Below are 25,512 nucleotides of genomic sequence, written 5' to 3'. Positions count from 1 at the left end.
TAGGGACATTACAGAGTACAAGGGATTCTGGATACCATACAGAGGTATTGGACAGCACCAGGAATAACAACAAATGCCATTAGAACTTGTCAGGCATGTGAAACATGCAGAACATATAATCAAGGACATTTTAAGAGCATAGCATTGGGAGGCAGACCACTCAGTTATATGCCTTTCCAGTGTATTCAAATAGATTATATCAACATGCCTAAAGACAAGGGATACAAATATGCATTGGTGATTGTGGATAGACTGACTCGATGGGTTGAAGCATGTCCATCCAAGAAAAATGACACTGCAACGGCAGTGAGATTTCTATTAAAGGAGTTTATACCTAGACATGGCATTCCTGATACCATAGATTTCGACAAGGGGTCCCAGGTTCTACAAGAAATCTACAAAAACTTGGGGATTAAGTGCAACTACGATTCAGTTTATCGGCCCCAAAGTTCTGGTAAGGTTGAGCATATGAACAAAGAATTGGAGACACAAATAGGTAAACTCTGTTCAGAAACACACTTAAAATGGACAGATGTTATGTCTCTTGCTTTGTTCAACATAAGAACCAGGCCTAGAACTGACTTGCATATATCACCATTTGAAATGCTATATGGTCAGCCACTTTGGCATGGTAGAACAATAAAGTCACCTTACTTGTCCATGTTAAAAGGGGAATGTGTTCTTCATGAATAATTAAAACAGATACAATGTAGAATAGAATTAAGGAAATTTGGTTTGCATGTGCAAAGAATACCACTAGATTTTTCATTGCATAAGAAAAAACCAGGTGATAAGGTATATGTCAAGAACTTTAATAGAGAATCTCCTACAGAACCAAGATTGATTGGACCAACATCAGTTGTAATGACAACCCCAACATCTATAAAGGTTGATCAAAGAAATCTATGGTTCCATTCTTCACATATAAAATTGCATCACACCCATAATATTGAATAGCCCTAAGAAATTAATCAACAGTAAATAACAGTCCCTATGGAAAACGAAGGAAAGCACACATGAGAGTACATATCAACAGATAGTACAGTCAAGAGAGCATTGCACATGTTAAGAAGATGAAAGGAAAGCACCCCTGAATCAAATACAACAGTTCTAGAAAGAAATGCAGCCAGTAACACAGACAAGGAAAATATGCATTTAAAAGATTAGCAGCCAAAGAATAGCCTCTATATTCTATACAAATTATCTGCCAGTCTTAGTAACAGAACAGAAAGAAACAAGGTTACTTCAAATGAAAATACATTATATCCAAATTCTAACTCCAAAACATAACTAAAGTAAATCCAAAAAGATAAGCAAACTTCATATTCATATTCTTGAAAAAACAAAATTCTAAGAACCTATGCACTATACTATTACGCTTACACACACCCATGAAGATGAACACGAGTAAAGCTTACTTGCATGCATGGAGATGAACACATGAAATGCTTACTTCCACACATGAAGAATAACTGATGAATTCTGACAAACATTCATGAAGAACTCAGCTTACTTCCATGCACATGAAAATTTCAATCTTACATACATGCACATGTAAAAACCTTACATGCATGCAGGTTCCTGATTGTTCCAGCATTTCCTGATTGTTCCAGTTGTTCCGGAATTGAAGAATACAGGTCTTCAATCAAGAGTGAAAGAAAACAGGAGAGTGGTATTCTGACTAGAAGATGAAGACAGAGATTATGCAATCAACATAATGTAAAATCAATGATTTTGATTACATCAAAGTAAAAAGTTTTTGTACAAACAAAACCAATGCAACCAAAAAGAAGGGAAGCAACCAAATGGGAAACAATCTTCATAACATAAACCTCTGACAAAGTTCTAATTCCTCAAATTTATAAAGAGCTAAACCAATTGTACAAAAAATTCAAGCCATTCTCCAATTGATAAAAGGGCAAGGGTCATAAATAGGCAATTTTCAGTTAAAGTAATCAAAACTATTAATAAGCACATGAAAAAGTGCTCTACATCTCTTATAATCAGGAAATGCAAATCAAAACAACTCTGAGGTATCACCTCACACCTAGCAGATTGGCTAACATGACAGCAAAAGAAAGTAATGAATGCTGGAGGGGATGTGGCAAAGTAGGGACATTAATGCATTGCTGGTGTAGTTGTGAATTGATCCAACCATTCTGTAGGGCAATTTGGAACTATGCCCAAATGGAGCTAAAAGACTGCCTATCCTTTGATCCAGCCATTGCACTGCTGGTTTTATACCCCAAAGAGATAATAAGGAAAAAGACTTGTACAAGAATATTCATAGCTGCGCTCTTTGTGGTAGCAAAAAAATTGGAAAATGAGGGGATGCCCTTCAATTGGGGAATGGCTGAACAAATTGTAGTATATGTTGGTGATGGAATACCATTTTGCTAAAAGGAATAATAAAGTGGAGGATTTCCATGGGGACTAGAACAACCTCCAAGAATTGATGCAGAGTGAGAGGAGCAGAACCAGGAAAACATTGTACTCAGAGAAGGATACACCATGGTAAAATCGAATGTAATGGGCTTCTCCATTAGTGGCAATGCAGTAACCCTGAACAACTCGGAGGAATCTACGAGAAAAGCCACCATCCACATTCAGAGGAAACACTGTGGGAGTGAAAACACTGAAGAAAAACAACTGCTTGATTACTTGGGTTGAAGAGATATGGTTGGGGATGTAGACTCTGAATGAACATCCTGGTGCAAACATCAACAACATGGAAATAGGTTCTGATCAAGGACACAAGTAATACCCAATGAAATTGGGTGTCGGCTGTGGAAAGGGTGCGTGGAGGGGAGGGAGGGAAATAATGTGATTATTGTAACCAAGTAATAATGTTCTAAATTGACTAAATAAATTAACTTAAATTTTTAAAAAGTGTTAGTAAGAAAAATAAAATAAATTCCAAACCTCAAATCATGTATCCAAATAAACATGTGATAAATTAAAAAAAAAAAAAAGAAAGCCTTCCTAAGGATCACAAAGTTTCTTGCATGAAATAAAAGAGTTTAGGATTAGAGGTGATAGTTTAATCAATGCTGCTGATAAAAGATAAGACTATAAAAAGAATGTAACTTTAGAAAATGATCAGCTGGTTAAGATGATGACATTAGGCCACTACTAGATCTATATCCAGAAGAGGTAAAATAAAAAGGAAAAGGACACATACATACAGTATTGTTGGCAGCTCTTTTTGTGCCTGCAAAAAAATAGAAATTAAGGGGATGTCCATCAACTTCCCCAGTTGAACAAGTTATGGTATATTATTTTGATGGAATATGATTGTGTTATAAGAATGGATGAAGGGGATGGTTTCAGAAAAGTCTGGAAAGACTTATATGAACTGAAACAAAGTGAAGTAACAGAACCAGGAGAACAATATACATAGTAACAACAGTAGTGCAGTGATATATAATGATCTGTAACATTTCCAAAGAACTAATGATGAAAAGTACTATCCACCTCCAGAAAGAGAACTAATGGACTCTGAGTACAAATTGAAGAAATGTTTCTTGCTTTCTTCCACACATGGATAACATGAAATATATTTTACATAAATTTCAAAAAAATAAGATGGTGTCTGAGATGCATGAAGATTGCTGAACTATAAATATATAAATAGTAGATTCTTGGCCAAGGATGTAGTGAATATAACAAGAGGTAGTGGGAAAATATTGGCCTGGAGTCTTACAAATTTAATCAAAAAGAGCATTTAACTTAAAAGGAAGAAAGAAGGTAATCCTACCTACCTGTATTCATAAACCTCAATATTACAGAGAGTATCTAAAATTTCAGAAGAACAATAGTGATAGTGATGAATTCAATCATTCATTCATTCATTCATTCATTCATTCATTCATTCCTTACCTGATGGTTACACTATCATTTCTTGCAAGACAAAAAAATTCATTGATGCTCAGAGGATCTAGTTCCATTCATTTGAGGAAGAACTTCATGTTATTTAGCTCAAAGGGTTTTTTTGGCTCCTCTTTCCTGTATATTCTGAGTCACAGTCTCCTACCTTCTATCAACTAGATGCTAGTCAGGATTCCTCTCTTCCTCTTGAAATGCTTGTTTTTATTTTTAATTTTTTTTTTACTTTGAAATTCTCCTTATAATCTTTAAGCAAAGCAAAAATCAGGCTCTTTAAAACTATTTTTCCAATTAACAAGCAATTTTTCTCCCTCTGAAATTCCCATTAAAAAAAAAGAAAAAGAAAACCAAAATCTTTGTGAAGGAGGCATAGACAAGCAAAATAAATTTGTTAGCCATGCCTGAAATAAATTCAGAGGAAACAAAATCCAGGAAAGGAATCAACAATAAAAAGCTATGGTCTGTGGTGTCTACATAGAAATATAGACAACTCCCAATCACATATTTCAGTCTTTCACATAGCAGGTGCTTAATACATGTTCCTCCTTGTTAGAGGCAACTTTAATCTCTTAGGCATTACTGAGACCTGCAGGTCTAATATGCACATATGACATCAATATTCTTCCTCTAATAAGACATACCTCTTTCAAAAGTCAACAGTTTATCTGGCCTCAGATACTTTCTACTTGTGTGACCCAGGGCAAGTCACTTAACTCCTATTGCGTATCCCTTACCATTCTTCTGCCTTGAAACCAATATGCAGTACCGATTCTAAGATGGAAGGTAAGAAGTTTTTTTTTTTTTTAAAAAGGTAAACAGTTTTAGGTAAGGGAGTGGGGTAAATAGCAGAGTAGAGTAGGGTAGAGTAGAGTAGAGAAGAACTGTATATATACTCATGTGAATACTGTAGAGTTATCCAAGGGAGAAATTCCAGATTCTAGAGTGGGAACCATGATAGAGAATCTTTTGAGTGGAGACAAAATGAAGAGGCAATAGAAACAATAAATTCATTGAAGTGAATTACTGAAGAACTGTTGAAGCTAAAAATGTTTTGATTTACTAAATGTTAATTTTATCCTTCAAAAAGTGGAGGAACTAATAAGATGAAATTCCCTTCTATAGAACCCACTAGTGTTAAACTAGTGTTAATCCCAGTTATTTGATCTTTTTAATTATTATGTATAAAGGATTATATATGCATACATTACATATATAATGATATATTAAAGGGAATCACAGATAGTCCCCAGGGATAATGCATTCCAACCAGTACCAGAAAATACTTGATGGAAAAGACAAACTCATTAAAGTTTTGAAGGATAAAGCAAACTCTATCCCTTCACTCTCTATCTTTTGGGGTCAAAGTACTCATCTCATTAGGCTAAGGGTGATCAGTGTGACCTAAATACACTCTTAACTCAGCCCTCACTAATAGATAAAATTCTGCCCTCTTTGTATTGTGCTTCAAAGAATGTCTAAGTTCATGACCATGGTGTCATGAAGTCAAACACATAAATATGGCTTTGCTATGTAATGCTGTGCTGTTCAGTCATTTTTCAGTGATGTTCTACTATTCATAGTACCATATAGGATTTTCCTGGCAAAGATTCTGGAGTGGTTTTGACATTTCCCTTTCTATCTCTTTTTACAGATGAGGAAACTGAGGAAAAAAGGGTTATGTGATTTGCCCAGGGTCAGATAGCTAATAAGTGTCTGAGGCCAGATTTGAACTTAAGAACAAGAGTCTTCTTGATTCCAAGTCCAGTGCTCACCTACCAGGAGAGAAAACTCTCTGCCCCAGGTCATAAGTAGATCCAGGGTGGAGCAGGTGAGTGCCAGGACATGGAATGCATGGAGTGCAGGTTAGAGATCATCAATGGAAAGATGATGAGTACATCACAGCTATGAGCCTAGCATTCAAGAAATCAATCCAGCCCATGAGCTTGATGGTAAAGTCTGAGAGACAGTTCCCAGTGGTATGGTGGTCAAAAATCTACAGGACATAGGTAGAAGCAGTGAAAGGCAACACAGCTGATTGGAAAGAATTTAGGTTGGAATCTTGTCTCTAACACTTAAAGCTGTGACTGAGCAAATCTCTAAAATTGTATCCTTTCTTGAAAAGAGATAATAGTCATTGTACTATTGACTTCAAGGGTCACTGTGAGGAAAATGCTTTGTAAAATTTAAAATATGATATTAGTAGTTAATAGCTATTCATTGTTGGATGAAGCATAGGTACAACCTATAGGCCAAGGTAAACTATTCCACAGTTTAAGGTATTGGCATAAGCAGTGTCCAAATATACTAAAAAGAATTCATGATTAAAGGAAGCCAGTGGAAATGAAGTTTACATTAGTAGATTCAGAAAGATCCAGAACTATTAGGTGGAGTCATGAATAACTTAAGTTATGGCTGCTAAATATAGAGTAAGGGTTGTATGTCCTTTGTCAGGGTTTTAAATATCTTTTCTCATATGGATATACAAGAGCTTTCAGAAATGAGCTGCTTTCTAGATTTAGAAGGGATTCTAGCCATGCTGGTGATTGCAGTAGAGAGGCAAGTTCTCTGGGGAGCCCTTGAAATTCTAACCAAGCATCACTAACTGCCTCTGGCTATAAAGCAAAGGGAAATAGAGAAGGGAACAAGTCTCTGATGAATTTAATCCATGAAGAGAGTCAACTTTGAATAACCTCAGCAAAATTTTTTTTTCTTCTGATCATTTTTGGATATCAACTTCCCCTTTGTCTAAACAGACAGAGTTTGAGTTAATTTTATCTCTTTATTAGATAGTCTTATCCAGCATTATCCTCTGGGCAAATAAATCTCCAAAAGGGGAAAGAGTTGTCACAGTGATTTACACAATCTATTTTAGAAAATATTAAAATGTGAACGTTCTCTTATTCATGTACATCTATACAATTAGTTAAAATATTTTCATCACAAATGAATCTGACAATCACACCCTGCTGTTTCTGCTTTGCATTGCTATTTAAAATCACATTAGATTTTAAAATGTAAACAGCTCAACTATATCAAGAAACATGATGGAGGTATTGGACTATTAGACATGAAGATTTAACCTCAAATCGCCTGAGCACAGAGTGAGCAGATCTTATGGCTGTCTCTTCTAATGTTAAAGCAATCTGATCTTAATGTAATCCCCCAAAAAGTCTCTGCAAAAAAATCATGAAAGAGAAGACAAAAATGCACACCATACTCTGACATCACCTGTAGGGAGTTTTGATACAGAAGTTAGGCCATAATTTTTAGTGTATGGTAAACAGATTTTGCTTCGGAAATGAACTTTATTATCAGGATATTTGCAATAAAGGCTTAAATGAGGAAGTGATTTGAAATCTTCTATACTGAAAAGAATTTCCAGCTTCCGTGCCAAAATAAGATAAAATGTAGAGCAACAAGATTAACTTCATTTGTTTCTGTTCCACATTTTGTGATTTGGAGAATGTTTATGTGTTGAATAGTAAATGCTTTACAGTGCATTTTTGCATTGCATTTGTCCATGCAAACTGCAATTATAACAGTGGGAAAGATAAATGAGAAAAGATTTCAGTGTGGTACCACTAGAATCCTTTATAATTGCAAAAGTCTATCTCATTAGGATAATTAAAATGTTTGTTTGCATATAAAATTATCATTATGAACTTAAAAATAAGTTGCTTGACATGTGTAATTGCAGTGATTCTTTAAAATTCAAGCGACAGCAGGAATTTGCTCTACACTCCAACCCTCATCCCTCCTTTGTGGTATCCAGGAAATTGATGCTACTTTTATTCTCAATTGTAGTTTTAGTCTCATTATTTTTACAGTCTGGCATATACTGCTTAGTTGGCTCTGGGCAAGTCACTTCACTTTTCAGCAGCCCCTCTACATGGTCCCTGGGATGCTCTAAAACTTTCAAGTGCAGAAGGGTTGCAAGTCTTCATGGGTAAAGAGACTCTCCTTACCCTACATACTCTCAAGCTGTCAGAGAGAGAGAAATACATAGAGCAATAGAGATTGTCAGTGTAGGTATGTATATTAATAGAATCACAGAGTAAACTTGGGTTTTTAAATGCAAACAACTCAATTATGTCAAGAAAACTCAAATGGCCTGAAAACATGGTGGGAAGATGTTATGGCTGCCTTTTAGTGTTAGAACAATATGGTTGTAAGTGTAAACACACACACACATACACACACACACACACACACACACCCGTTGTACTATATGTGTGTGTGTGTGTGTATGACATAGATATACATATATGAATAAGTGGCTCAGAGGATAGAGTGCTGACTCTGAAATCAGAGAGTCCTGATTACAAATCCAACCTCAGACACTAACTAGTTGGTTGACTCTGGGCAAATCACTTAAATTCTATTTGCTTTAATCCACTAGAGAAGGAAATGGCAAATCATTCCAGTATCTTAGCCAAGAAAACCACATGAACAGCTGGCCTAAAGGTCATAAAGAGTCAGACATGATTGAATAAAAACAGTAAGTATACATATATGTATATAACATTTAGAAGAACTATATGTCTATACCCCATGTGTGGGCATATGATACATACAGAGGTTTCTGTCTAGGTGTGCTGTATATATGCTTATTGTGTGTATGTCATATGTATACACATTTATATACAGATATGTACATTTACATGTCTCTGTGTTTGTATTATATAATTTATTTTTACTAACTTGACTCATTCTCAATACAATGTAACACAAGATTGATTCAGTGACCACTGCTCAACTGAGTTTCCACTCATGCACTCATGTAATATCATTTTATGATATTACAGTAGGACCCTTGTCAGAGAGGGTTACCTCTCATGGAACTGAAAATATGCTGGAGCTCCTTGCTGAAAGGTGTGTGTGTGTGTGTGTGTGTGTGTGTGTGTGTGTGTTTATAATTCTATCTCTCTCTCCTCTCTCTCTTTTTATTTATCTCTTTTTCTTTCTTTATCTTTTTCTCTGTCTCTTTCTCTCTCTGTAAATATATAAATAAAACAATAATATATATGTTTATTATAGTTATATGTAACATGAAAATTTGCTTGTGAACCAGGCCACATCAGTAGAAGGAAGGAAGGAAGGAAGGAAGGAAGGAAGGAAGGAAGGAAGGAAGGAAGGAAGGAAGGAAGGAAGGAAGGAAGGAAGGAAGGGAGGAAGGGAGGGAGGAAGGGAGGGAGGGAGGGAGGGAGGGAGGGAGGGAGGGAAGAAAGAAAGATGCTCTGGATGGCCAGGAGATTTGGGCCTTTTGAATAGTTTAAACAATATATTTTGGAGGTGAAACTGAACTATCTATTTAGTAGTCTTACTAAGAGTATCTTTCTGGGAAAGTATATGTACAATGAATGGGCTGCCATTTTGGGTTGCTGTATTTCTTAATGCATACCTAACTAGTCTTTTGTTAAAAAAAAAAAAGTTGTTTTTTCCCCCTGATCTCCTGTTCCTCCCACCTCGCAAAAAATTACTTTCTGTTTGGTATTTACCATTTTTGTAGAAACTGTCTCTCTGTAAACTATAAATTCCTTGAACACAATTTTTTTTTTGTTTTTGTCTTTACATCTTCATTATCTAGTAACATGCCTGGAATGTGGTAGTAGCTTAAAAATTGCTATTGACAGATTGATTTTGTTTTTTAGGCATCTCTGTGTTTGTATGTGGTAGAGAAAACTCACTGCTCACTTATACTTGATTACCCATATTTTCTGTTCTAGAAACAACACTGTTCCTTAGATTTTGGGGTTCCTTAGATATGAGTTCACCTAAACACTATTTTGGTAATATCTCCACAGTTTTACACCAGGGTGGCAGAATTGAACCAGAAAGAAATGAGAAACCTGATCCCACATGGAACCTCTTTTATTCATAAAAGTCTTGAGTCCTTTATTTGGGGGGGGGGATCATCATTGATCTAGAAATCACATTTTAATTTTCCTGTGGCTTCAACATACTTGAGGCAGCAGAATTTTGCTCATAATGTATGTTTATTTTATTATCTTTTTATTTTTATTTTTTTAATATTTTTATTATATTTTATTATATTTTTATTATCTAATCGGGATTACCAAACTATGCAGTCAGATTACTAAAAAGGATTAATGGCAGATAATGTTTGGAGGTTAGATTTACAAAGGGAAAAGGCCAAGGCTCACTCTATCCTGCTATTGAGTGTTTAGAAAAGTATTCTCCACAGTGAGGTTATGTCTGCTGCATTCAGAGCACCTTCATGCAGCTCCCTGGGCTCTAGTAAAACCCTTTGTCATTGGCATTAATTCCGGGAAGGGCAAAATGCCATCTAGCTGTAAGGGGCTGCCTCTCATGGCTGCATCTCACTGAAAAATAATCAAAGCAGGTTGCCGTTTAGTAACATAAATCTTCTGATCGAGGAAAGAATCTCTTTTTATTTTCAGAAAATATCCACGGGCTCTGGACTGTACCCAAATGCTTCTTTTGCAAAGTAATATTTTTAAAGCATAGTGAATGATGAGAGGACACAAGATTGTGACACTTTTCACAGGGACCAGACAATGAGGTGTGAGAGCCTGAAATTTCAGCTCTTAAAATCTCCCTGGAGCTTAAACAGCTCTTTGGACAGAAGTATTAATCAAAAACATTCTGCTGCATTATCTAAGATAGTATAAGATAGACTATTACAGGGCAATTGTCACACTGCAATTGATGGCCAGTTGGTTTTCTTAACCTGTATTCTATCATTGCTTAAAAGGCAAAATTTCCTCTGAATAGAAATGAGAATGACAAAGTAGTCTTTACATTATTTTATAAGTCTTGCTATCACATTCCTACTCCAACTTTCCATCAGAAGACCAGTGGCTGGTTCATGGTAATGTTTTGCCTGCTGTTAGCTTTTATATAAGACCTTCTCCAGGGTTAAATTAAAAGTTAGATTCTTAAGTAGCCATCTTCAGGCCTGGTAAATTCTTGAAGCCTCCATTTGAATTGCAAAATATTATTTCAAATAATGACCATTTTTCTCTGTAAAAGTTTTACAGAAAAGAATCACATTATATAATTTTTTTCCCATTTTAGAATATTTCTTAAATGCCAGAGTTCAAAAAGCTTAATGAAGGTAGGGGAGTAATAAAAATAATGCTTATTTCAAATAGTAAAAAACTACATATTTTCCACTCTTCAAATGGTCAAAATACAGTGCATAAATATCCAGGATTATGCTTATGTTAGAACTTTGTTATTTTAAAAATGCCTCCAGAAATGTTTTCAAGGGATAATTAAATTAGCAGAAAATATTTTAAATAAAAGTTAAAACATTTTAAAGCTTAATTTAGTTTTTCCAAAAGATAGTAGGATTCAGAAGTCTTTCTCATGGTTGCTGAGTGCTAAAATCCTAACTTGCTTGCTGTGTGGCACAGAAAACATTACTTAATATATTCATGATCATTTCACTACAATATTATTTGGGAAATGTATGTTTTCCTGAATATCTTCTCATTGCTCTTGACACCTCTTCTTCTCCCTTGTCACTTCCCATCAACCCCTTCAGGAGTGTGATGGAATTAGTTTGAACTGAGTATAGAAGCAATAGACAAATTTTCAGTGTGAGCATTTACATATTGGAAATTGGAAAACACTACAAATGAGAGCTTGAAATCCTTGTTTTATTGACTGTCTAGACTTAAGAAAGTTGTAGAGAATGTGATAATGCGGATTAAACTTAAAATTAGGTTGCATGTACATTTTGGGGGGACAAGGAAGACAGTTGTTAAAAATTTGCCAATATCTCCATGCCTCAACAGCAATTCTTCCCATTTTTGACCAGTTCTGAAAAGTGAATGAATTGCATTCTTGTGTATTCTGTGGGAATGAAAGGGTCATGGAACCCTCTGAACCATAATAAAAAATATTTAAAAAGTAGGAGCAATCAAAATAAATCTGGTTAATAGAAATTAATATTCTGCCTGTCCATTTGAGTCTAGCTTTAACAGTCACTGCAATTCATTTTAGTTCTTCCACAGTCAGTCAACAAGCATTTATTAGATTCCTACTGTGTGTCAGATATTGTGCTAAATACCGAGAATACAAAACATGCAAAATATAGTTTGTACTTTCAAATCTAATGAGGGAAGAACATCCAAACAATGATGCATGCACAAGATATATATTGGATATCTTGCTAAGACAACTTGAAGAAAATCAGTCACCAGTAAGAATACTCTAGGAGTTCTCATATCCCTGTTATATGTTATATAGTCTGTCTCTACATTTGAGAACCCACAGTGTGCTTTATATATGTGTGTATTCATAATGGTCCCCTATTTTATATATGTGTAATATATGTATATTATATATTATGCATATTACATCTATATATGAAATTTAGGGACCCACTAATCAAAAACCCAGCCATGTTCCTTTTCAATTTCTTCACAACCTTTTTAGCACCTTTTTGTGTATTGTCTTCATTAAAATATAAGTTGTTTGTTTGGGTATTTTTTGCTTTGTATTTTTTTGCTTGTATTTCTGTCCCTTCTTAGCAGACTTAACTCTTAGCAGAGTTGCTGGTACATAATGAGTACTTAATAAATGCTTTTTTTCCCTGCCTACACACTTATAACTGCTTTATGTATTTGAGGAGATGTTAATATTTTTATTTAGTCTGAACTATCATTAATATAATTTGCTTACCTTATTTATCAGCACTGTCATATAAATCTAAGCAGAAAAACAATCTACTTACACATTCAAATCTCAAGAGCATTTTTTCACTTGCCAGAGATTATATGTAATGCCACTTTACAACCTCATGCTCTCCCGACCTCCTCTTCAAGAGAGATAAGGTATGGCGCTGATGCCTTCTTTTGTCTCTCAGTTTCTGGGTGGTAATATCAGCAAACATCTGTCTTTGATATAAGGTTTGAATAGATAGTCTGTCAGATCTCTTTTTTTCATATCGGCTACCAACTTGATGCTTTTTCTCTTGTCTAATAAAATGCCACGAATGCCCTTTTCTGATGTATTTGAAATCCTGACTTTTCCCAACCTTTTCATATGACATTTGTCACCTCGATTCACATCAACTTGAAAGGGAACAGAGAGATTTTCAAATCTCAGTAGAGAATGGCCTTCAAAAGAGGGGAAAACATCACTCAGTAAGTATCCAATGAGTAAAGCAGAGACACTGGATATTGCTAATCTGGCATTATTTGTTTCAAACTAATGAATAAGGTGACTGAACAAATATTCTATTGTTTTTTGTTCTCATTATTATGAAATACATGATAAAAATAGTATATGCACTAGAGTAGCAGTTCTTGAACTTTTTGGACTTGGAATTCCTCTATATTATTTTTAAAACTTTTACCTTCCTCCCAAGAAGCAAGTTCTAAAAAGGCAGAAGAATGATAAGGGCTGGACAGGGGTTAATGATTTGCACAGTCACAGCTAAGAGGTATCTGAGGTCACATTTGAACCCAGAACCTCCCATCTCTAGGCTTGGCTCTCAATCCATGGAACCACCTAGCTGACCCACTCCTTTACACTCTTAAAAATTATTGAGGTCTCAAAGACCTTTTGTTTATATTTGATATATATATATATGTATCTTTATAAATTACAATTTCAATATTACTAAGAAAATTGTTTTGACCTTAAGAACCTTAATCGATGTAAATATCATGTTATAAATTATAATATCAATATTACTAAGAAAAATGTTTTGACCTTTGAGAACTTCCACTTCAGAATGTTTTGAAAATATAGTATACTTTGTTTTTGTTTTTCTCTACAAGTAAAATGTATTTATCCTAGAGGCAGATTTCAGAGCAAAAATAGGAGATTCCTCGATTCTTCTCCTATTCTGCTGCTGATTCTCTGGACATTATCACAATGTTTCAGCTATGTTTTATTCTAGAATTTCGCTCAGTATCTTTGACCTCAGTCTAGAACATCTCTCTGGCCCTATGGCATTTTCACCCTAGAACATTCCTCCATCCCTAAGTCCCCTTTCTCCAATTGGTGAGCTCCTCCTAGAATCTCCATTTCTGAAAAGGGGTCCAAGGCCAGCAATTCTTTTCTTAAAGTTTTATTTAATTTAAAGCATTTTTTCATTACAAAAATCATATTCTTTCTCTCCCCTCCTCCAAACCCCTCCCATATCCGACACAACAAAAATTCTTAATTTCTCTTCCTGTTCTACTTCAGTCTCCAGAATTTGCAAATACTACCCCCAAAAAGAGGTGGTTTCCCCCTTTTCCCCTTTCTCTCTTTAAGTAGTCAATGATGTGAATATGTGTATATTTGTGTGTATATATGTAAATAAAATATAAAAAATAAAATAAAAAAATAAAAAATATATATTGTAAAATATATATTATATATTGTAAAATATATATTATATATTGTAAAATATATATATACTGAGAGAGGTGACTAGAAAATTATTGATTAAAGAAGCTCTAAAGGTTAATTATTCTAAGAGTCTGTAAATCCAACATAAATCATGAATATAAATGTGGCCAGCAAAAGAGCTAGAGGAAACACTTGGGCTACATTTCTAGAAATAGAGTGACTAGGGTAAAGGAGATAAGACTGTATACATTTATGGTGGCCAAACCACATTGGGAGTATCCCAATCTAAATTGCACATTTCAATAGAGACAAGGGCAAAATATCATTCAGAAGATCAGTAGTGAAGGGAATGGAAACCATGATGAAATAAAATCAGTTGAAGGACTTGGAAACCTGGAGATTTTAGTGGGACATACTAAATCATCCAATTTTTACCTCAATGAGCAGAATTATGGCCAAAATTTGGAAATTACAGAAAAATAGATTTCTACTCAATATAAGTAAAAAAGCACTAACCTTTAAATTGCTTCAAAACAAAAGGAACTGACATGGCTTATTAGTGGAAGTGTTTGAGCAGAAGTTGAGTAAAAACAGATAGTTCCTCAGGAGCTGGATTAGTTATAACATCCAAAATATCATTCTCTACTTTGACAAAAACAAAACACCAAACAAAACTTGAAGGAGGTATCTGTAAAAATTGAACCTGTCTCCTATTTTGTAGAAGGGAATGAGGAAAATGGATTGACTGCTATTTATGACATGTAAAGTCCAGCTAAAGAAGCCATTCCATGTGGAAGTTGAAAATCAGCCTGGAAACAATTATTTTGAAATATATTTTAAGGAAATGGAAGTGGCAGCTGGACTTAGACAGGTATGACATGCTATTTGAACCCAGCAGGTATCAATCTTATCTGTGCTTAAAATAGGCCAAGGGTAGAGCTTTCAAGAAACCAGAATTATATGGGAAATGCCGAAGGATTGGTTAATCTATTAAAGTAAAAGACAGCCACCTGAGGCCTGAGAGTCTAAGAGTAAATTCCATGTTGGAGTTTGCAGCTAGAAACTGGCTCAGTGGTCAGTCTGCCATTGCATATGTCATGCTTTGCAAATTTAAAGCACTATAAATATCAGTTATTATATCAATAATTAGCCTGAGATACTAGAGATAAATCAAGCAAAAAAAAAAACCCAACTATACTAGGCAGCTCCATGTCCCCTCCTCCCACTAAATTCTTAGTTCCTTGAAATTTGGCTTTAGAATCCACTATTAGGCTGAAACTGCTCTCTTCAGTTTTGTCAAAGATCTTCGAATTGTCAAATCAAATTACTTTCTTGCAGATCCCTTCATATTTAATGGCAATCCTGGATACTTCCTCTTTGGTTTTTGTTATATAACTCTCTGGGCAACAATGCAAGGAATGGTATGATCCTGTAGAGAGAACTCTGATTCTAGGTTCAGAGGTGATGGGTTCAATTTCCACCTAGATTGAGACATTTATTTTCTTTGGTGCTTAGCTTCCTTATTTGCAAAATGAGAAGTCTAGGGTAGATGATTTTCAATTTATCTTCCAGATTAACTTCTTTGATCCTGGGATATTCACAATTAGAACAAAAAATTATATACATGAAAAATAACTTATTGTCATAGACATTGTTGTGGAAATTGAATAGGAGGTAGTAAAATGAAATATTTTGAAAATAATTTTTTAAGTCCCTAGGTCTAGTTTTCACAATTTGAGACCAAAATTTAAGGGGATTTTATGTAAGTGTCCCCATTATGTTCATATTTATAGGCTGTTAAATTAAAAAAAGAACACATTAGGATTTCGTTATTGTCTGGTTGTTGTTGCTTTTTATAGGAACACATTAGGGGCTTCTTACCAGCCAGTATCACAATTAGGAAAGTAGACACATTTTTTGTTATAATTTTCACCCAAGAAAAAACTTGACACAGCTCCATATTGATAAATTAAAATCACTTTATTCAAAATCCATTAAACAAAGACATGTTACTAAATAATGATCACTAGAGGTAGCTCTATCAACACAAAAGTGGTCAGTTGGAAGAAGGCAAATATAATGATGGGTTGGGGTGTGCAGTCACCATGGTGCATAACCAACACACACTCCTATTACTCACTTCCTGACTCCTAGACTCTTTCTTTTAATTAATCCTCCTTTGAGTTTAATGCGATCAAGTGGTAATGCTTGTAAGAGCCAGGAGGAACCTTAGAGACCATCTAGTCAAACCCACTAATGTTACAGATGAGAAAACTGAGCCCCAAGGGCACAAGGTCACATAGGTAGTAAGTGGAAGAACAAGGACTGCAACTACATTCTTTAGACTCCAAGTCATGTATCTTCATTCTAGATGGTCTGGGGAATCTTTCTTCTTTCAGTCTGCTCTAGCTAAAAACCTTCTCTTTAAAAATCTATTCTAGAATTCAGGCTGTCCAGAATAAAAGCAAGCCATTTTATCTCTCAGGGACTCAGTGTTTTCATGTGTAAAATGAGAGGAGGCCCTCTAAGGTTTCTTCCAAAGCTGTTACCCTATGATCCTAAATCTGTTCCTCATCACATATATTCTAAAACTTAAATTAATAAGCATGTCCATTGTCATCTCCATTATTTGCCACTTTTTAGACCCTATTTCATGACTGAATTATTGTTTTTCCTAGTCCTAATGGGGTTCTCATATAAAGGAAGCCATCTGGCCTCTCTTTTTATTTGAGATTTTATGAAACTTTCAGATTGGCTGTAGCTCTCAGATTGGAATTAGCAAAAGGGGGAAGGAAGGAGGGATGCTTTTTTTACTACCACAGCCTGAAGTAATTTCATTAAGGTACATCATTTTCAATAGTGAAGGATATATAATTTTAATTTCTAACTTTACATTAATTAATATAGCCCAAATAGAAAATGTTTAATTTAACAGTCACTTTTGAAGAAAATATTACTCAGATGTGGGTCATATTCCTCCCCTGGACACCTCCTGTGTATGTGTCCTTTAGGGAACTTTGAGATGCTGTGCTTCCTTAACCAAACCCTTATCTCCATGGGCACATGAAATCATCAGTCTTCCTTTCCCTAAAACCTTACTGCTCTGGTAAAATGATGTCTATCTAAGTATGAATGAAGGAATGTAGCTTATGGTTTAACATCTTGAAAAGTAGAAGTTTTTAGGAGGCTTAGTAAATTGTTATAATCCTCCAAATACAATCAGCAAGAAGCTACATTAATATATAGAAGATACAGAGGGTTTGCTTTGCAACCAAGTACTCATGCTACACAGCACTGCAAAAGTTATCTATTTCTCTAAGTAAATTTTCTTGATCTTGCTATGACATGATAAATATCCACATTTTTTCTGTCACATCATGCAAACAGAATGTTGGCAAATGGTTTTGAAATCATGATAATTATGATTATTATACACAAACTTCACTTTTAAACAACCTAAAACATAATAGTAATTCTTAGTTATTTTAAAGCAAATACTTTCAAACACTTTTGTCTTGTATTTTTAGAGTTGGTGACATTTTATAGGTTAAACAATAATGTATAATTATAATTGAACTTTTATATATAAAATCAGCAACAATGGCTTTCTTGGGTTTCGTTCTTTAATGTATATTCCTTTGTCATAATAGTTTCTAAAAATCTGAATTCAATTAAAATCAAAGTTATAGATAGGAATTTTTGCTCTTAAGTGTCATGAAATTTAAAGCTGGAGGGGACCTTAGAAATCACCCACAGCAATCCACTCATTTTATGAAGGAGGAAATTTGAAGTTAATTGACTTGCCTAAGGACATACAAGCAATCTGTAGCAGAGCCATGATTCAATGTCAATTCATAGGATCATAGACTTAGAGCTGGAAGAGAGCCACAGAGTTTAACCCAATTTTTACAGATGAGGAAATTGAGGCTGAGAGAAGTTTACTTGTCCAGAGTCACACAGCCAGTATGTGTCCAAGACAGGATTTGAACTTGAACTGGGGTCTTCCTTACTCTAAGTCCATCACTAGTCCTAGATGCCTCTAGGTCCCCTGACTCTCAGTCCAGTGTTCTTGCACTATTTAAATAAGCTTTTGTATACTTGTATCAGTTGCCAATCTGATACATAAATAACATGCTAATACATTCTCTAATACAATAAGAACATTCTCTAATACAATAAGCAGAGTTTTAACTAGTTTTTGTAATAATAAGAAAGTGATGGTATTTTAAAATATTGTTTGTTTTAAGGTTTCCAAAATCCCTCAGAGAGAAAATTGGAAAGTGGTTTGGCAGAACTTAGGTATACACCATAATCTTATACCGTACAACTCAATAAGTTCCAAATGGATACAAGACTGAATATAAAGTGTCACATCTTTAAAAAATTAGAGAATGGAAGGAGATACCTTTCACAACTCTAAATAGAAGAAGAATAACAAACAAGAGCTAACGGTGATCATTGAAGACAAAATGGACAATTTCAAGTACATGAAACTAAAACCTTTTTCACAAATAAATGCAACTAGAATAAGAAGATAAACTGTCAAGTGAGGATAACGAATTTTGCATCAAATATCACTAATAAAAATTCTGACACTCCAAATGTATAGGTATTTAATATAGACACATAACACCATGAATCATTCCCCAACAAATGAGGGATCAAAGGATATGAACAGTTTTCAAACACTACAAATTGTTAGTGCTATATGAAAACAAAATCCAAATCATAAATAAGAGAAATGCAAATTGAAATAACTCTGACACTTTATCTTATACCCTGCAAATTTGCAAAGGTGGAAAACAGGAAATAGTCAATGGCTATGGGAGAATAGTCATATTAATACTTTGTTGATGGAGCCATAGATTGGTTGAACTGTACTGGACAATAATTTAGTGTTTGTTATTAAAGAAAAATGATGAATCTGTTCATACCTTTTGACCCAATGAACCCATTAGTGGAGATATATCCACAAGAAGGTAAAAGACAGAAACAAAGGCTCACTATATACAAAAATATTCATAGTGGTATGTTTTGTTGTGGTAGAAAACTGGAGGTGATGTCCGTTGATAGGAAAATGGCTAACCAAGCTAAGGAATGTGGATGTAAGGGAATATTGTTGTACTGTGATGAATATGAGGAATCTTAAGAATCATGGAAAGATTTATATGAACTCATACTCAGTAAAGTAATTAGGAAGGATATTAAACAGAATGATAATAACAATGCAAATGAAAAGAGGACTAAAGGAAAATTGAAAGCTGAGGGAGTAAAAAACAAAGAATGGTCCAGGAGAACTGATAATGAAACAGCCCTGCTGATGGCAGAGAGGCAGGGGATTATGAGGGCAGGATTTTGTTGTATCCACTGCCAGATGTTGTCATTTCTTGCCTAACAGTTTTCTTTTTTTTACAAGGCAGAGTTCAGTTGTATGGGTAGGTGAGGGGATTAGAACAAGTATTTAAACAAGGGTATCAATAACACATTTTTTAAATCTCTAAGAGAAAATGTTACTTTTTACTATAGGCCTGGAAAGTAAAATTGAGTTGGAAAGGTACAGAATAAAAAGAATTTGTTCCAGTGGGCTACAGAAATTTCTTAGACTATATAAGGAGGTACATTAAATAAGCCAATATACAAAGGTCAATTGCTATGGCCTTGTTTCAAAGATTCCCTCTGTCCTCTGAAGAAATGTTTAATTCTTCCTTTTTGGGGGGAAATTTGTTTTGTGGAATAAAAGAAGTCGAAAATGTCTTTTAAGTTCCACTGAATATTTCACGTAATATCAGAGGGGAAGTCACAAGCACAACCTTCCCTAGATCAAGTCGAATTCGTCATAAATTGAAGATTCACTTTGTGTGATTGTGGCTTGGGGAATAGGCAAGCAGGACCAAGATGTTCTCCTAGTCCTGCTCCCCAACAGGGACTGGAAGGGCAAGACTTTCTGTATCATGTGCCCAAGGCCATTCTGGCCACTAGGGGTCAAATTTTAACTCATTAATAGAAGAAAAACAGAAAATTTGCCAGTGGTACAAATTAAAACATATTTTGCTGCAAGATTAAAAAAGAATTGAATAAGCTTCCTCAAAGTAACATGTTGAATCATATTGGGAGTCCTTCATATGAATGCCTTCCCCCAACACTCCCTTTTTTTTTAATCTCTTGATTTTTCATCACAAAAGGAACTATACTAGGACATTATTATGAACTTCAGAATGGAATTCTGTAGAGGGTGGGTCAGCCATGGGGAATAAACTATTGGTGTATCAAATGAACCTTATTAAAAGGTGGCCATATCTATAAGTCAGTTCCGTGGCATGGATTCCTGTGAAATATAGCGCAAGTTAATGAATTTATACTTCTAACAAGTTTCTACTGTACACATTTGCATCTGTTAACTTTCTACAGGGCTGAAGTTGGTTTTATATCATTTGTGCATTACTCTTAGCATGTTCAATAAACACATCATGAACAACAATAAAACTTTCATTCAAGAGGTGAAAAGTTACATCATTTTCCACTGAGACAAGTGATATTCTTTTATTCATTACATAAGTCTTAAGTGTTTCAAAAACACTCTGCCTTTTGAAGAATTTCTTTCTTCATTCTCGTTTTCCCCTAATGCAAAAATATATCAATCATAGACAGTCATTGCCAGGCATTGTGTCCAGCTCCAAGTCATGGAAAAAGATGACTTAACAAGAAGTTCAAGAATGAGGGACGATTCTCTTTGGAGCTTTTTTGTAGAGTCCAAACCACCAGTACTAATGTTTGAACAGTTGCTCAAATTCCTCCTTTATCCTCACACTTCTTACTACATCCCACCAACCAAATCAGCCATATTGGTCCTGCAATTTAAGACCACAGTTCTTCCTTCTCAACAGAGCAAACCCTAAAGTTTTCATTAAGTTATCATGAAAAGTACAGTCAATCCTTCGGATCACAGAAAGTATACCATGCCAGGGGATCCAGGGGGGTACTATGATTTGCTTTGGCCAGGCCTTGTTGACTACGTGGGGAAAAGTAACAGAATTCCAAGTTTTGAATTTTCAAATGAAGGTTATTCATCCAGGAAAGAGTCTTTGCTTGTTTCGATGCTACAGTCTGACACCTTTACCCCTACCTTTGGCTTCCCGATCACAATGGCAGGAGAGATAAGAAGAAGAACAACACAACTGAAGCCAGGGTTTCCAAAGAAGGTTTCCCCAAGATAACTGATTGGGAACTGCACTGAGTGTCTTCGTATGGTTGTCCGCTGCTTCTTGCATGACTCTCAGAATTTCATGAAAATGGTTTTCCGTTTTTGAAGTTAATGGATGTCTCTCTTTTGGGTCTTTGGAGATGTCGAAGAGTAGGGGTGGATTATGACGCGTGACATAATGCCCATTGCAAAAGCACACGTGGGTTGGAAAACAGCCATTGGAGTCATCTGGTTTAAACTTTGGTGTAAAGAAAAAAGCTTTCCAGATAGATGTGCCTGTAATTAAAAAAAAAAGACAAAATTGTGGAGTATTAAAAAAAAACCAAGTAGATATTATTAAACTACAGTGAATAAGTACCATTGCTACTACTACATGACATATTTCTTATGGACTTCCAAAAAGCAGGACAATATATCTGGCAAAGAATTTATTGTAATCTCAGATTTTTCACATAGCAATCTAGGTAAAGAACTGTGAATGTGTTGGAGTGAGCACTCCTTTAACTGTATAAAGCACTCACTACTCTTTCTACAATTTAATGAATGGTCTTAGAAAGTTTCTGGGGCCAAACAATTCACCACCTAATGGAAAACTGAGGGGTGAGTCTTTCTACATTGGGCTAGACTGATTCTAAGATAAAAGACATAACATAGATGGCCAGTCCAAATTTTTCTTTCCCAGCCTATTAAAACTTGCCAAGGCTTACTCCCTCCTGAGATAGCCTTTATGAAGTATCACTCAAATAGTATGATGTGGATAAGTATAGACTTCCAATTGTCTTTATTGGTCAAGCTTACATTAAATTGCACACAACTGTGTAATATGTAAAAAAGCTACAAATCCTGGTGTCATTTCAAAACTTTTATATTCTGAATTATAGCAAGAAGAATTCGACAAATACAACTTTGAACAAATTAAATTGTTCGTTCAGGAAAGAACTGCTTTTTATTGAGGCAAAATGGAATCCAGAAAATTATTTTCAGGAGCCCTAAAATTTTTAATCTTAGCAGGAAACAGACTTGCCAATAGTATAATAGGGTAATATTTTTTCAGTTTCATCTGCATACATCTATAGATCTGCATTCTTTGAGGCGTTGCATGTTATCAAGGGAAATACTTCATTGAATTAAAAAGAAGAATGAAAATCTTATACCCAAGATAAAAACCAAAACCCTTCACTCTCCTTAACTCTTCTATTTCTAATCAGCTGCCAAGTCTTATAGATTTTATTCCTATAATGTTTCTCCTTCTGTCTATACACAATCATCAATCTAGTTGGACCCTCATTTCTTATGTGAACTTATAGATGCACATAGACTTTTTTAATGTCTCCCTAACAATAATTTCTCCACTCTTCCTCCATCTATCCTCTACATAGTCATGAAACTGATACTCTTCAAGCCATTTGTTTATATCAATAAAGTCACAGGTCTCTTATCTGCCTACACAATTATATTTGCTTGTCTGTGTACATATTGTTTCAGTCTGTTCACCATCATGCTCTCCCTTCACCATCACCTCTACTCTAGAATGCAAAGCTAGTTGAGGGGTTATTTTTTCTTTGTTCTTGAATCCTTATCATCTAGTGTAGTCTTCAGTTCAGAGAAGATGTAAACAAATGTTTGTTGAGTCAAATTGACAAGACATTTAAACTAGCTACTGATTAAGAAAAATGTGGCACAAACAGGAATGTAGAGGAGAAAGGGAATTCTTAGTAATATATTTAGCAGGAGGAAAGGCAAAGAGTTGGGAAAAGACAGGGCATGTTTGAAAAATGGTGAATAGTCCAGATTAGCTGAAGCAGGGAGCATGTGAAATGGATTTGTGGATGATAAGGCTAAGATAAGGGTAGCCAGTTGGAACAAAGGATAGAAGACTTGCTTTCCTGAATTCAAATATGGCCTCAGACGCTTACTAGTTGTGTGACATTAGGCAAGTCACTCAGCCTTGTTTCCCTCAGTTTTTCACCTGTAAAGTGAGCTGGAGAAGGAAATAAAAAACCACTCCAGTGTCTTTACCAAGAAAATCCCAAATGGGGTCACCAAGAGTTAGACACTACTGAAAAAGACTCAATAACAACAGAGCTAATTAGATAACTGGGTTCAAACTATGAAGGACTTCAAATTCTTATTGGAGATGGGATTTTATTTTATGTGTAGGTCTTCAGAAAATAAATACACACCTGTGTATAAACCGTCATAAGAAACTATATATATATATATATATATATATATATATATATATACACACACACACACATATATTTATTGTATTCCCAATACTAGTTTATCAAATAAGAATTATAATTTATTATTATAATCCCAGTTTATTGTGATCCTAGTACTAGTTTATCAAATGAGAATAAATAGAAGCATAAATCTAGACCTGGAAGAAATCTCAGAGGTAATGTAGTCCAGCTCCCTCGTTCTCCTACTGGCCAAATTATGGCACAAAGACTTATTCAAAGTCACAAAGAGTATCTAAATAAACATCAGGCACAGGATATGAACCAAGGCTCCTCAATTGAGAAACTCTTCTTTCAGAGTAAGTGTTCTTTCTCACATTCCATACTGAATAGAAAGTGAGTACTATGCCCCTTTATATGTACTGAGCACATTCAGCTTCTAAAGATTAGATCAAGTTAGAACACAGATTATTCAAACTATAAAGAGAATTTGGGGACATAGTAACTCTGAATACATAACCGAGCCTTAAATGTAAGTAACCATAAGGTTCTTTACAACTTCTTCCTTCATTCTTCACCACATATGACACATTAGCTTTAGGAGCTTATTCAAGACAAGCTGACAGCTAAAAGATTTTCTAGTTCACTTAGACTCTTCTTACACTCAGTAATCAGGGACAGCTTGGTGAAGGTTGTTACAGAATGAAGAAGGGGAAAATATCCTTTAATGGTTCCTTAGAATATTACAAACTGGGAGAATGTTTTAAATTTGACATTTTATTCAAGTTACAGCATGTGCAAAATTCTGAGGTAGTACAGGCTTGAGAATAGTGTCATTTTTAAGGATTTATATCTTACATTTTCTTTCGAAAACTCCTACTTTATTGAATACATGGTACAATTATTCCATTCTAATGTCAACTGGAAGATCAATTTAAGGGTCTGTCAAAATACTTTAGGCATCTTTGCCTGGAAAGGTCAATATCAGTTATTATGTTGGGCTTTGTGTATATAGATAATACTGTAGAATAAAGAAAAAATTAATTGAGAATTATCATTCAATAGCATATTAAAGGCTTTTATTTTCTTCTAAGGATTAAGAACAGTTAGAAATGAAAAGATAGAGAAGCTAAATATACTGCATAGTATTTCTTACTTAAGCAACATGGACTTAAATAACAAAAAGAACGTATCAATTTTTAATCACTGATGTGCATCTTAACTTCCTTTATTTCACTAAATACTTTTCATTATTAGGAATTAGAGGTTTTAAATACTTAACTATATTATTTGACAGAAAAGAAATAAATGCCCAGTAATTTAATAGAGTTTTCCAGGAGTTTTCAATACACACACATATTAGAAATATTTAGAAATATTCATTTTGTTTATGTTTAGAAAACAATTTTACTTTTGCTTCTTTCTGTTCACAGAAGTATTTATGGAGAATACAGAAAGTAATTTGAGTTATTTTCTTTTAGCTAGTGAAATAATTTAAAACAGGAATCACATTCTTTTAAAGTAAAAAATAAATAAATCAAAGAATGTGTATATATTTTATAATTATTACTTGTTTGTGATTAATGAAACCAATATTTCTGGCAGTGGCTAAGGGAGGCAACAGCAAAAATAACAAAAATAACTAAGGATCAAACTATGTGTCAGTCACTTAATAGTACATATTTATTGCTTGACAGTCACTTAATAGTACATATTTATTTATAAGTGGTATTACACCACTTCCTTGGTGAAGAGAACTCTGTATGAAAGAAAGAGGAGAGGGAAAGAGAGGGGGAGAAAGAGAAAGAGAGGGAGAGGCAGAGACAGAGAGAAAGAGAGGGAGAAAGAATATATAACAATACTTCAGAAAGCTACTCTGCTTCCAAGAACCATTTTTTGTCCAAG

At 34.7% G+C, this 25,512-nt stretch overlaps 1 protein-coding gene across 4 annotated transcripts in view; it reads right to left on the bottom strand.

The window, feature by feature from the left end:
• Positions 1–16,181: 16,181 nt before the first annotated feature.
• STS (steroid sulfatase) overlaps positions 16,182–25,512 on the bottom strand; it is a 180,137-nt gene continuing 170,806 nt past the window's right edge. For all 4 annotated transcript variants that reach the window (XM_007500950.3, XM_056807753.1, XM_056807754.1 and 1 more), the window contains exon 10: positions 16,182–21,697. In XM_007500950.3, the coding sequence (XP_007501012.1) occupies positions 21,318–21,697 (380 nt within the window). In that variant the 3' untranslated portion in view covers positions 16,182–21,317. The remainder of the gene's footprint in view (positions 21,698–25,512) is intronic.

Source organism: Monodelphis domestica, chromosome 8, assembly GCF_027887165.1.
Source record: "Monodelphis domestica isolate mMonDom1 chromosome 8, mMonDom1.pri, whole genome shotgun sequence".
Lineage (NCBI taxonomy): Eukaryota > Metazoa > Chordata > Mammalia > Didelphimorphia > Didelphidae > Monodelphis > Monodelphis domestica.
This window is presented reverse-complemented; position numbering and strand designations above follow the sequence as displayed.